Here is a 13,954-nt window from a genome sequence, read left to right on the forward strand (position 1 = left end):
AGGTGAGAACCCATGCTCGTCCCACACTCTGACCTGCAGTCATCTGTGTCTGATTGCGCCGGGTGGTCAGAGGGCCACGTGTGAGTGTCCGGATAACTTTATTGGCATTTCTGTGGGATTCAAGATCCAGTGTGTTGCCGACTGCTCCAGCACCGAGTTCCGCTGTGGGGACAATGAGAGGTCTGAAAACAGTCCTTGGTAGTGTAGTAGTAAAAGACCTTGTTATAATACATAATTCATCCATTCAAGTCTTTTATCAACAGGTGTATTCCGATATGGTGGAAGTGTGACGGCCAATCAGACTGCGGAGACGGCTCAGATGAACCTCAGACCTGCCCACCCCGATATTGTCCCATTGGCCGCTTCCAATGTAAAGACGGAAACTGCACCTATCCTGGCTTCATCTGCGACGCCCATCCAGACTGTCCCGATGGTTCTGATGAGGACGCCGCTCTCTGCAGTATGTCCACTCACACATTAACTTGTATTTGTTTTTTTATGTACCATAAATGCTCCAATTAACCGCAGAGTCTCTTATTATGTGTGGTCTACAAAAGCAAATAACCACCAGCATCTCTAATTAGTAGGGATGCTCCGATCAGGGTTTTATGCTGCCGATTCCGATACCGACCATCCATGAGTGGAATCGTTCGATACCGATCACATAGATGAAGTGTACTTTTAAAAATGTATTTATGATGAGTGCTATTGGCCAGGGGTGCCGTATATGGGGGAAAAGTTAGGACAATTCCAAGGTTTTCCTGACTGCCAGGGGGCGCAGAAAATTGGAAATTATTAAAAAATAAAAAGCCCAACATGATTTATTTTTTTCATGGGGCCCAGAATTCCTTGTTGCACCCCTGCTATTGGCTATATCATATGAAAAAAGCAACCATAAAATCACCAGTGATTCTCAATTATTTTCTGTTTTTTCTACAGTGGGGGACATAAATGTTTTTGCTTTGTTTTGTTTTGAAATATTATTGAGAAACTGATAATGTCTATCCAGCTGCTTTATCTGCATGCACTTTAAAATGTTTGTTTCAGTATTTTTGTTTACAACGTACTCATCAGCGCAATTAATGCTGGCTGAGCAGTTTGCTCCTTAATAATAATAATGCATTTTATTTGTAAGCGCCTTTCAAGGAATCCAAGGACACTGTACATTGACCCAGTTAAAAGCAACGCACACATAAAATAAAAAGGAGGATCTGAGGGAGCGAGAGAAGGTGGCAATGTTGAGATCAGAGAGGTGGAGGGTGAGCTTGTGGATGGCCTTGAATGTATACAGAAGGATTTTGAATTCAATTCTAGATGTGACAGGGAGCAAATGGATGTGCTGCAGGATGGGGTGATGTGATGAAAAGAAGGGGTTCTGGTGATGATGCGGGCAGCTGAATACTGAACCATTTGAAGCTTATGGAGGGATCTGTGAGGGAGGCCGACGAGGAGAGAGTTGCATCAATACAGGAAGTGACCAGGCTGCAAGAATAGAGGTAGTATGGGGGCTGAGGGAGGGGCTTAGGCGATTGATGTTGTGTAGATGGAAGTATTCAGCCCGGGTAGTGTTATTGATGTGGGAAATGAATGACAGCCAGCTATCAAGGATGGCACCCAGACTCCAGGGAGGGGGAACCCATGCTGTTGTTGATGTTGAGGGAGAAACTGTCAACTTTGGATAGTGTAGATTTAGAACCGACCAGAAGGATTTCTGTTTTTTCCACTGTTGAGTTTAAGGAAGCCAGAATTTGATTTCAGTTACCGCTATGACAGCATTGGTTCTGGTGCTGCTGTGTTGTGCAATATACTCAGAATAATCATTGTTAAAGTTAAAAGATGAAGTTGTCAAATTGACACTATCGCTTTAGGTGACCATCGATGCGAGGACAACCAGTTCCAGTGCAAGAACAAGATGTGCATCCCCATGTCGTGGCACTGCGATGGCTCCAACGACTGCTCTGACGGCAGCGACGAGGAGGCGGAAACTTGCGCCCAGAGAACCTGCCAACCGGGCCACTTCCAATGTGCCAATGGCAACTGTTTGCCATCCAGCTACGTGTGCGACGCGCAGGACGACTGTGGCGACGGATCCGACGAGCCTTATGAAACCTGCAGTGAGTGACGCGCACCTCGCTGCTTTCGCCAACCTCCCATCACCCTTCTTATCTCCCCCTCCCAGTGGGTCCAGACTACAAGTGCGACGAAACGGAGTTCTCCTGCAAAACAAACTACCGCTGCATTCCTCAATGGGCAAGATGTGATGGCACCAACGACTGCATTGACAACAGCGACGAGCAAGGCTGCGGTCAGTACTGCAACCACACTAACATGCTTGTTTAACTGCCATGAAGCTCCATTTAGTACCCTTTATATCTTTCCAACAGAGGAGGTGACTTGTGACCCTCAGGGCGATTTCCGTTGCGACAACCACCGCTGTGTCCCCATTCGCTGGAAGTGTGATGGAAGCAACGACTGCGGCGACGGCTCGGACGAGAGAGACTGCCGTGCGCCACATTTCCACCATTTCACCCACACATTATTTTATGTTGTTTGTTTTTACAAAAAATGACTGTAACTGTGTGTTTCTAGAGCCCAGGCCTTGCACAGAGAGCGAGTTCCGATGTGACAACGCACAGTGCATCCCCGGGAAGTGGGTGTGCGACCATGACAATGACTGTGGGGACAACTCAGATGAGCGAGACTGTGGTGAGCAGTCGTTTGCACCCTTTTTACTCCTAATCAGAGCATAAAAACGCATAGACTGTAGGGTAAAAAGAAGTGAGACATCTGAATTAATTAGTCTTGTGTACCCTGCTGGCCTACACTCCATTTACATTTGCCATCATCATCACATCACTGCTTTAGTACGGCTTCCATCCATCCATCCATTTTCTATGCTGCTTATCCTGATAGGGTCGTGGGGATATGCTGGAGCCTATCCCAGCTAACTTGGCGGAGTACACCCAGGACTGTTCGCCAGCCAGTCACAGGGCACATATACACACATTCATACCTATGGACTTTACTACGACTTTCCTGGCTTATTTCCAATGACTCTGTTTATTATTCAAAGTTATTTTTCAGTATTTTTCATTATCAGTGGGATTAATGTTTAATTTTTTTCACATGGGTTGTTGTTAAAAGGCTTTGGAAGACATGCTAGCATACCTGTTACACAGATATCCTTAAAGTTGTATAATCATTACACAAATGCTCAATGACTTATGGACAATTAGCTGCTAAGTCCCACGTTTTGCTTGATGGCGGCCATGTTGGCCAATCTTGCTCAAATTTGACAGATGTTCTTGTCAGGGCCCTCAGGTTGTGCACCACATTTTGTGATTTGGCTAAACTAGGTGCATACATCTATATTTATTAGGTTTAAAGGCCAGGTGTCACAATATTTTTGTTCACAAATTGTATGCTAACGCACTTGCAGAGTTGCAGACATGTCGTCCAGGCTTGTTTCAGTGTGACTCGGGTCATTGCATCCCGTCTGTGCTGCAGTGCGACGGCCGTCCTGACTGTCAGGATCTATCAGACGAGACCAGCTGCCGTAAGTAAACAAAAAAATAAAGCAATTGTTATACAGTGAAGTAAAGTCTGATCATTTTTTGGTACGCAATTTGTATTGTGATTGTTTGAATTATGTCTATCGCCCTCTCAGCCACTCGTTACCCAGGAGGCCGTTGGTGCCCACAGTGGCAATTTGAGTGCGCCAACCATCTGTGTCTGTCCCCAAACTGGGTGTGTGACGGCAATGACGACTGCGGCGACCGCTCTGATGAGCAGCTGGCTTTATGCCGTGAGATTTTACAGTCCATAGAATAGCAAACACAATCAATGAGAAGCTATTAAAAACAGCTTTTGTGTGTCTTTTTGTAACAGTGAACATCACCTGTGAGATGCCCTCTAGATTCCGCTGTGCCAACGGCTACTGTGTCTACTCCGGCCTGCTGTGCAACCAGAAGGACGACTGTGGCGATGGCAGTGACGAGAAGGAGGAACTATGTATGTCACAATTAGCACTAACATATCAAACACATTTATATATTTTTTTGCAGATAATTACATTTTATTAATTACATGTCCAAAATATTTTTAAAAAGTACAAATAATACATTTAAATTAATAGTTTAATTGATTCAAATTTTGTTTTTGCACTCACAAGTGGATAGCAACAATACAGTATACATAAGAATAGGGATATCCCAAAAAAAACCTGTGTATATACTGTATTGACAGAAAAGGGCAAATAGAGTTGAACATAAATAAATACATACACACTCGCCTGAATGTATTGTTCTTATACGGATGATTAATATTTTGTATAGTCCCATAAGCGTATATGTGATAAATTCAAGTTCAAGCTAACGCACTACTTATCAGCAGGTTGCGGCCTCACCAAAGATTAGTCTGAGCACCACTAATACCTCCTGACCTTTGCCCTCTAAGGCCATGGGAAATGGGAAATGACAAAAATGGCATCAGTGTCTGCGGCCGGACACAACAAAGCCGTACAGCAAAAAGTACAAGAGATATGAACATTTTATGGAATGAGCTTTAGCAGCAATCAGAACAAATTATATTAAATCTGAGTGGAGATTAAATAGTGGTGGGCATTGGATTTGGATGGAAGAAAGAATTATGTGTATTGCATGGATGTTGCTCGTAGTTTGCAGACTGATAGCTGCAAACTCAAGATCCTGTCCTTTACAGGCCGCCAGCCCACCCTGCCCCCCTGCACACTGGACCAGTTTAAATGCACCAATGGACACTGTGTGCCTCTGCCCTATGTATGCGACCACAATGACAACTGCGGAGATCGCACCGATGAGTTGGGCTGCAGTAAGTTCCACAAGAATGTTGCGGTTGGTTGGACTGGTCCATAATACTGGATCTTGTGGCTTATCTCCAGATTTCGGCCATGATCGCAATTGTGAGGAAAAGGTTTGCCAACATGAATGCATCAATTTGAACGGCACCGGTTTCATCTGCTCCTGCAGGCCCGGATACATGGTGGACCCGGACAACACCTACAATTGCCTGGGTACGCACATATGCTTGAATGACACAGAACCAAGTAACAGAAGATCTGCCATTAGGTGCCTTTTGCACAGAACAAACAAAGCTGACATGGGAGGGCATCATGCTCTGCTTCACAATGCCAAAAAATGTGTGGATCATACTGAACTGAAGCAACCAGTGGACTAGCTTGAGTTTGCAGTTTTTCTACGACTTCCCTTGTCTTTCCAACTTCTCCTTGCCTCTGTAGACATCAATGAGTGCGAGGTGTTTGGCACCTGCCCTCAGCTCTGTAAGAACACCAAAGGCAGCTACGACTGCGAGTGCGCTCCCGGCTATCGCAAAGTTGGCAACGGCGACATGTGCGAGGCCGAAGGTGAGAGGAATCTTACAGTCAATTCTAATCAATATCTACTGATATCACTCCCCCTCTTGTATTTCTTCCTTCTAGGCTCCACTCCCTTGCTTCTTCTACCAGAGAACATTCGAATCCGGAGGTTCAACCTTCAGACACAGGCCTACCACGACTTCCTCCAGGAGGCAGAGCGCATCGAGGCAGTGGACTACGACTGGGATCACAATAACACCGGATTCAGTGAGTGTCATTTCAAGCGAAAAAGCCCAGGAGAAAACTCGCAGAATTCAACTTAGCTAATGTTTTCCATCAGGTATGGTCTACTTCACTGTGTCCAGCAAGGGCTCTGCCCCAGGCGCCATTAAGAGAGCTTATATACCGTCACTGGACGATGGCAGCAACAACATTGGGGCCGCTGTTGACCTCGGGATTAAGTACATCACAAGACCAAATGGCATTGCTGTGGACTGGGTGGGCAGGTGAGCTTTGGAACTTAAGTGAGGCTGATGTTTCACTTTTTGCGCTTAGCAAGCACTTTTGTTTGTCACTCTTAGGAACCTGTACTGGGCCGACTCCAGGCTGAAGAGGTTAGAGGTGGCCATGTTGGATGGACGCTACAGGAAGCACTTGGTCAAGACTGATCTGGGCGAGCCGTCTGCTGTGGCAGTCAACCCACGACTGGGGTAAGACCAGCAAGGATACCATCATGACTATTTGTTTGTGTAGCTCTTCTATTCCTGAACCATTGCACGGAGGGTGAACGTGTCAAAACATGCACCCCTACTGTGTTGCCTGTGCTATTGTTTTTCTGACAAATACAGCACTTGGTGGCACTGTTATTAAACCCCAAAAGTCAGATTCACTTGAAATTTCTCACACATCTCTTACAAAACAGCCACTGTAACTTTAGAGTGTTTAGCCGAATCAACAAAAAATTTAATACACACATTCAGGGAAATGAATGTGAGTGTGAATGGTTGTTTGTCTAAATGTGCCCTGCGATTGACTGACGACCAGTCCAGGGTGTACCCCGCCTCTCGCCCAAAGTCAGCTGGGATAGGCTCCAGCATACACGTGACTCTAGTGAGCACAAGCAGCATAGAAGGTGGATGGATGAACATTTAGGTGACTGACCAGCAATTGTCGGTAAAATGGACACGGGCGGCTCTTAGCAATTAATTGCCCATGAGTCGCTGACCAATTCTATAATGATTTAAGCCTATATGTATTACATTGAAAAGCATTTTGAGCACAACACACATCCACATGACAGTTTGGTCTTCTATGGACAAACAAAGGACTAAATGTTTTTGCAGGATGTTGTACTGGTGCGACCGTGGGGAAGTAGCCAAGATTGAATGTTCTTGGCTGGACGGTCAAGAAAGGAAGATTCTCGCGGTGGAAAACCTGGGTTGGCCCACCGGTCTCTCCATTGACTTTGCTAATAACGACAGAATCTACTGGTCAGACTCCAAAGAGAGCCGCATTGAGTCGGTTCTGCCTTCTGGAGAAGATCGCAGAACTGCAGTCTACATAGGTGAGGACATACAACTGCACAAAATGACATCTGCAACTGTATTATTCTTGCTGATTCTGTTGGGATTCTGTCTGTAGACGTGAGGAGGCCCTTCAGTGTGAATGTGTTTGAGGACCATGTTTACTGGAGCACGCAGAGCAAAGGCGAGGTGTTCCGGCAGGACAAGTTCGGCAGGGGTACCAAGACCAAGCTGCTGACAGTTGGACCCTGGCTGACCCAGGTGTCTGTGTACCAGCAGCAGAGATACAACTCCATCAACAGTAAGATTATTCGTAGTATTTGAATCAACGTTAACGCCCAGTGGTCACCTGTAAATGACACATTTTCAGCCTTCATCCTATAATAGTACCTCATCTGGCTGACCATGTTGTTAGACGAACTTTCATAAACCACATGACATCCTATTATTTTTACTACATACACTACACCAGTCAGAAGTTTGGACACACTTTCTAGTGTATGTATAGATATTACAAATTAATCATTTAGCAGTAATTCATAACCAGTATTTATAACATAATGATAGCAATAATATTGTTGTTACTGCTATCATTATGTTATAAATATTGGATTTGAAGAAATATTTTTGATTATACAGTATATTATTAATAATAATAATTATTAATAATTTTATATTAGGATAACCAATTACATCTTAAAAGTTGTATATCATTTAGATAATAATTTGTAACAAAAAAAAGTAAAAAGAACAATACTTCATATATTTAATCAATAATTAAATAAAAATGTGTTTACTTTTCATAAGCATATCTCCAATTTTTTTTTACTTTCTTCATTTTAGCTGCAACACAGAAAAATTACTTCTGTAAAAAAAACAAAACCTATGGTTGTGGTGGTGTATAGTTTGCATATAAAAGATGTGTCTGCAGTGAAGAACCCATGTAAAGGAACGTGCAGCCACCTGTGTCTACTGCGTCCGGGGGGCTACTCCTGCGCCTGTCCCGAGGGCACCGAATTCGTTGCTGGAAGTAAGACACAGTGTGATGCAGGTATGTCATACTAGAATACACCTTTGCGTGAAATCCTTTAAATATTGTTGCATGAAGAGCCAATGAGTGAACATATTTTTTTAGGATTTGACCCACAACCCACCATGCCTCCACCATGCCAGTGTCAAAATGGCGGCACTTGCTACTTTGATGACAACCAGGCCCTCTGCAAGTACGTAGAAAATGTCCGATTAGGATGGTGTGTTAAAAGTAACACAGCATTTGTGTCTCAGGTGTCCTCCAGAATGGAAGGGAGAGTACTGCCAGACAAGCATATACGACGTGGTGGCATCATCAAGTACATGGACAGAAATGCAACATTGCTACTCAATTTGTATTTATTTGTACTCAGCCTCCACGTGTCCTCCATTATGTCTGCAGTCGGCATCGCCATCGGAGTGACGGTGGTCATCTTGCTTCTACTCGTCGCTCTGGTTTATGCTGCCAGGAAGAAGTCCAACCTGCTGGAGAGGCTACGGGACAACCTGCCCTCCATGCCCTCCATGCCCTCCATGCCTCCTATGCCATCTATGCCATCTCTGCCATCTCTGCCATCCATGCCCAGCCTCTTCAGGTGAGATGCACAATTACGTTACATCACTGTAATCAATGCAATTATTGTTATTAATATTATTATTGTTATTATTGATATATTCTAGTTACAAAGTAGAAACATTTAAAATCCTTTTTTTAATTCTGATAAATCTTGTCTTACAACATTAAATGTTGTCTTACATTTATTTAAAAAATATTTATCAATCAGGAAAGTTACACGTTTTTAATATTTTTGTAAGAACTTATGCTGTGTACAGTTTTATACATTTTCTATTACCCTATGCATGTTATTTTATCATAATATAATAACACATTTTGTATTGATTTTTTTCCCATTTTAAATATAAATAAACATAATTTATTGTACCCTAATTGAATAAAATGTTTTATTATTATTACTGATTACTGATCATTACTATTAAAATAGGCATGTTAAAGGGTCACTGACATGATTTATCAACATTGCTTATGTTCTATATTGTTTGTAATTATGTTCTACGTTGTTGGGGTTTTTTTTTAAAGCGAATGGTAAATTGGTAAAAATTACATTTATTCAAGCTTCTAACTAACTAGTTTACTGTTTTCTGGAGTATTGTGTGCTTTTTTCTGGACTTCCTTACTGTTTTACATATTAAATGAACTGATAAACTTATTATAATTACAGCTGAGCCTTGAAATTTATTTTTCTAATATTTACTATTGTTCAGAAAAAATCAATCTTCAGACCTGTCAAGACTAGAAGACCCTGAACCAAGGTTGAATGCAGATGCGGTAGGTAAAAATGGAAAGAAAAAAACAAAACAAGCTGTCACTGTCTCTGGATCTTGTTTGACGTTCGCCTACTTTCTGTTGCCAGGTTCCATGTATGTCCTTGGTGGAGACGGAGCAGAAGAGTTTTGAGAATCCATCCTATGAGGCTGAAAAACTAGCTCTTAGTAGGAGCATGCCAACCACAGTTGCACCAAATGGAAGCACCGAGGTCAATACAGCGACACTGCAGCCAAGATTGCAGTGTCTTATATTTTCTTGTTTATTTTTATGTCATATTTGTGCAGAAGAGTATCACCAATCCATTGTATGTGGAGGAGGAGGAACCCACAAGAATGAGCAAACCTGCATCTGCCAAAAAGGTGCTTCTAATGTTCACCACCAATTTCCCTTCAGCTTGAGAGCCGTGAGGATTTGCAGTCTACTGCTATTTAATTTCCGAGTCCTGAAATGAACTCTTTTTACTGACATTGGCAGGAGGCCTTTGAAAACCCGGCATACAGCTCCGACACTGAAAATGCCGACATCACTTCACAACCTTCTAGCACACAGGTAACCACAGAAACACCTACAGAAAATTGTTACGTTCCGGTCAATAGCTGGGAAAATCATTTGTAGCAGGGGTGTCCAAAGTGCAAAACATTCTAAAAATACAATTCAACAATTTGTAAACATTTGTGAAAAAGCGTAAATGTAGCAAGGAAAAATTTAAATTTTACTTTCATCTTAGCCATATTAAGCTCTGCCGCCTCGATATCAGTGAGTAGACAGGGAATCACACCAATGTGGGACATCGCTCTAATGGCACGTAAAAATGTGCTTGAATAAACAAACAGAGCTGCTTGAAAGGCATTTAACAACAGGAGATATGGTACACATATTGGTAATTGAGAGTTGGACAATATCAGGGGGAAAAAAAGTAGATACTTTATTCATTCACATTTCCAGCAGCTCTGCAAAGTTGTCATAATGAACTTAATCACAAAATAAAACAACCAAGGCAAGACATGAAAGATAATAAAAATAAGAAAATAGAATAAGAATGAATAAATAAATAAATAAATAAATAAATAAATACGGAACAGATCATGTCAAATTTGTAGCGCAATAATACATAATAAATAATAATAATACACAGTAAGGTAATAAGTCCAGTTCAGTCCCTCCACGACAGGAGATATGTAATGTTAGACATATCAGAATCGGTTGAAATCGGAAATTGAGAGTTGGACAATATTGACATGTTGGTTTTTGGCAAAAAGCCAATATTGGACATCCCTACTAATAATAGTACAATAGTACACACAAAGCTGAGATGCAGGATATATTTTTTTAGCATACTTACGCTGGATTTGATTCCTTTTTTTCCCTATTGCATATGGCCCTTGATAGAAAACATTTGGACACCCCTGCTTTAAAGCCTCAAAGGCAAGGGGGCTGTCCATGCCTAAACCATCAGAGTGTAGGTGAAGCTATGCTAACCAAATCAATATAGCTAAACAACAAGCTTCCATCTCAGCATGTATCAACTGTATTTGACTTAATGTTTTGTTTTTATTTTCCTTAATCCTCCTTTTGTAAAGTTTAATTTTATATTTACAATTGGTGGACCAATAAAAAAAACAAAATGTCTGCCATGAATAGCCCTGTGCCGCAGTTTGGACACACCTACTGGCACTTTTGTTTTTGTGTGCAGCTTTTTATGTGATTTGATTTCTTTACAGAGATTTGAACCCATCGGGGATGAGGGATGTGTGTCTTTCAAAAACCCAGTGTACACTGTAAGTTTATCATTTAAGTTCAAAGCAAAGATAAAGATAATCATGCTCAACTTTTGGGTATAGTTTATGACATCTGTCGAGTGTTTTCATTGCTATCTGTTAGTTTTGTGGTTGAATTACACAAAAACGATGTGGAAGAGTACAGCCTTGGCCTAGGAAAAAAAGAAAAAGTCTGTAAAAATATCTAGTATACTGATATTTCTTTAACTTCTCTAATTGCAGACTCCCACAGATGATTCCAACATCTAACATGGTATCAACACGCTTGTTTCCACCTCTGCTTTATTTATAAATAACAAATCAGCAAAATGTGTCAAATAAGTCATGTGTATGGTATGATTGCAATGTAATACATTTTTTGCATTACAACCTGTTTTCTAGTGAATGAACCTTGTGTACATTTTGATTCCATGTAATTTCAACTCTTGTAATACTCAGCTTCATTTGATTGAACAAAACATGCAGTCTGTGTGTCAATAACAGTCCTTTGCTCCCGATAAAAACTTTTTTATCATAATTTTTTTGTCCGCCTGGGCCCAAAAAGTGGACGTGGCAGCGTCCGGACCCAACAAAATAGCCAAACTTTAGATTCCTGGGGCAGGAGGTCCAAGAAACCTTCTGAACTTTCCGCTCCTGGAAAAACCTATAATACGAAAATACAAAATTAAAAAAAAAAAAAAAGTTTTGACTGACAAAAATCATATATAGACTCATACATGCACATTTATAAAAGTAAAATCAATAACAGTAATGAAATTACCAATGATGCGCTATCTGACAAAAAATTATTTTCCTCTTGGGGATCACAATAATCTAAAATACAGTCATATATATTTAAAAAATTATATGTTTTTATAATTATTGTTCCCTCTGCAGTACAAAATATGCGTTTGTGGAACAGAAAAAAAACTGGCTGGATTTGAGAGGTACTTAACTGGCTTGTAGCAAGCGTACATGTTGATGCTTTCAAGCACAGGCGGAAATAGAAATGATTTGAACTCACTTTTGTTTCAAACCTGGTTAAGCATTTTTTTTAATTGTCTAAAAATGCCTTTTTATACTTACGCTTTGTCAAATGAAAAAATAGCCACTTTTAACCATTCAAAAAAAGCAACATACCGTCATTCTGTATGTGCCGTCATTGTACCGTCTGTGCGCATGAACGTGAATGAATGTGTGCGCGAGTCGGACTGTCCTGGAAAGTACGAGTTGTACTTGAATGCATCCTCGAATGGAGAATGGCGACACCGGCCATGACAGGAGGGTCTATGATGATGATAATTGTGATGAGAAGGGAGGAGGAAAAGGAAGAGAAATAAAAGCTCATGTGTGTCGGTGAGCGAAGAGAGAGTGAAGAAGAGGGACACAAAAGGGCTCAGAGACGAAGGAGAAAGAAGTAAAGAAGCTTCGAACAAGGTAAGGTAGCTCTGTATGGCGTCGCTCCAAAGACAACACACCTGTTTATTTACACCCATAGTTAAGCTAATCCTCGGATGAATGAAATGCGTTGTACGTAATATAATAACTAATGTACATTTAATGGTCAGAAACTGCTTAAACTATTATATAAAGTATTAATATTACTACTATACTTTGCGAATTCAGCACATTATAGCCTTAATTAGAAGAAACGGCAGATTACTCTAAATGCTATTCACTTTTTATTTTCAAGTCATTTTGATTGTGTTGAGTGAATATAGGTGGATATTGATTTTAAAACATTTTTAGAATTCATCTTTGTTCCTTAAATTAGCTTAAAATGACAACGCTACAGAAAAACGGACACAGTTGTTCCTGGTGACCAATGTTCCCCCTAATTTTCCAAGAATCTCAGCATACACAAAAACGACTTGAGCATTCCTTGGAGCTCTGTGAGCGGCGTCAGACTTGCACTCTGTAGTATTGCACCTGTTCAAAGCCTGACAACTTCCATTCTGTCATATTTTGTATGAGTGGTTTCAAACAGATGGCAAGGAGAATTCCACAATGTAGCTTTCTTTATTCTGTACCTCAGACAAAATAAACCATGGTCTCATACAATTTACCATCTGAATATTGTAGAAAAAATTTGATAGATTTTTGAATTTATTTTCTTGTTTACCATTTATATTGTTAATTAGGTATACTTTCATTTACTTTAATTTGACTTTCTGTTTTAAAGCAGTCTGTTGTGGCACTATTTTATCCTGAATAATTGCTTTAAATTGATTCCATGTTTGTTGTGTATGTTTACTTTTGTCTAAAAAAAAAAAGTAGCAGTAAAACATGCACAGTTACGCCACACATTCAGTCCACACTTTTCACTCGGAAAACTGGCTTGGTACTTTGGCTTTGCAGCATGTTTTATAAAGCAGCCCTTTCTCATTCAAAAAATTTCACATGTTGTTCTTCTGTTTGCACATACACTGACAGCTATCTGTTTTTCTATGCCGCTTATCCTCACTTGTAAGATCGCGCGGGTATACTGGAGCCTCTCCGACAACAAGTCCACCTTAAAAGAACCGCTTTTTTTTTTTTTACCTTGGCTTGGTGAGTCGCTGTTGTACTGCCCATTTGTTTCGCTATAATACAGGGTTAGCAAGCAGCATTAGCTATATGCTAACTTGTGAAACAATAGCATGGACTACGTAACGCGCTGTTAATGAATTCATTGGCTGTGGAAATAAATATCTGCAAAGAGGATCTTCTCATTAGCTGGACGGTGCTCATCATCTTACCACTTTTTGTTGTTCCCTGTCACTCACTGCGTTGCATTGCTAAATGTTCCACAATAAATTATGTGTTTATTTGATTTACAGTTCAGGTTGGATTGTATTTTGTGCGTAGCATGGTTTTACGGTGCGCAGAGAACTCAAGAGCAGTGCGCGATTGCGCACGCGCGCAGCGTAGAGGGAACATTGCGCGTGGCCAAAAATGGCCCAAG

General features: G+C 41.0%; 2 protein-coding genes across 8 annotated transcripts in view; both read left to right on the forward strand.

Annotated features, from left to right (window-relative positions):
* Positions 1–11,437, forward strand: part of lrp2b (low density lipoprotein receptor-related protein 2b) — a 47,283-nt gene extending 35,846 nt beyond the window's left edge. The window contains exons 55-81 of the mRNA XM_054800933.1: positions 3–180; positions 264–460; positions 1,869–2,114; positions 2,180–2,305; positions 2,385–2,504; positions 2,590–2,706; positions 3,440–3,556; positions 3,668–3,805; positions 3,889–4,011; positions 4,720–4,848; positions 4,919–5,050; positions 5,276–5,401; positions 5,477–5,620; positions 5,694–5,859; positions 5,935–6,063; positions 6,697–6,917; positions 6,995–7,177; positions 7,808–7,927; positions 8,012–8,099; positions 8,161–8,225; positions 8,309–8,501; positions 9,190–9,253; positions 9,339–9,461; positions 9,538–9,612; positions 9,728–9,802; positions 10,975–11,031; positions 11,254–11,437. Coding sequence (XP_054656908.1) covers positions 3–180; positions 264–460; positions 1,869–2,114; positions 2,180–2,305; positions 2,385–2,504; positions 2,590–2,706; positions 3,440–3,556; positions 3,668–3,805; positions 3,889–4,011; positions 4,720–4,848; positions 4,919–5,050; positions 5,276–5,401; positions 5,477–5,620; positions 5,694–5,859; positions 5,935–6,063; positions 6,697–6,917; positions 6,995–7,177; positions 7,808–7,927; positions 8,012–8,099; positions 8,161–8,225; positions 8,309–8,501; positions 9,190–9,253; positions 9,339–9,461; positions 9,538–9,612; positions 9,728–9,802; positions 10,975–11,031; positions 11,254–11,280 — 3,479 coding nt within the window. The 3' untranslated portion in view covers positions 11,281–11,437. The remainder of the gene's footprint in view (positions 1–2; positions 181–263; positions 461–1,868; positions 2,115–2,179; positions 2,306–2,384; positions 2,505–2,589; positions 2,707–3,439; positions 3,557–3,667; positions 3,806–3,888; positions 4,012–4,719; positions 4,849–4,918; positions 5,051–5,275; positions 5,402–5,476; positions 5,621–5,693; positions 5,860–5,934; positions 6,064–6,696; positions 6,918–6,994; positions 7,178–7,807; positions 7,928–8,011; positions 8,100–8,160; positions 8,226–8,308; positions 8,502–9,189; positions 9,254–9,338; positions 9,462–9,537; positions 9,613–9,727; positions 9,803–10,974; positions 11,032–11,253) is intronic.
* A 767-nt stretch (positions 11,438–12,204) lies between these two features.
* LOC129176915 (MAGUK p55 subfamily member 3-like) overlaps positions 12,205–13,954 on the forward strand; it is a 28,783-nt gene continuing 27,033 nt past the window's right edge. For 2 of the 7 annotated variants that reach the window (XM_054767430.1, XM_054767432.1), the window contains exon 1: positions 12,209–12,447. The gene's annotated coding sequence lies outside the window, so the exon portion shown is untranslated. Of the gene's footprint in view, positions 12,448–13,954 lie in introns of all 7 variants that reach the window. The other 5 variants (XR_008569533.1, XM_054767434.1, XM_054767429.1 and 2 more) reach the window with 5 other exon arrangements.

The sequence above is a fragment of the Dunckerocampus dactyliophorus genome, chromosome 2 (genome assembly GCF_027744805.1).
Source record: "Dunckerocampus dactyliophorus isolate RoL2022-P2 chromosome 2, RoL_Ddac_1.1, whole genome shotgun sequence".
NCBI lineage: Eukaryota > Metazoa > Chordata > Actinopteri > Syngnathiformes > Syngnathidae > Dunckerocampus > Dunckerocampus dactyliophorus.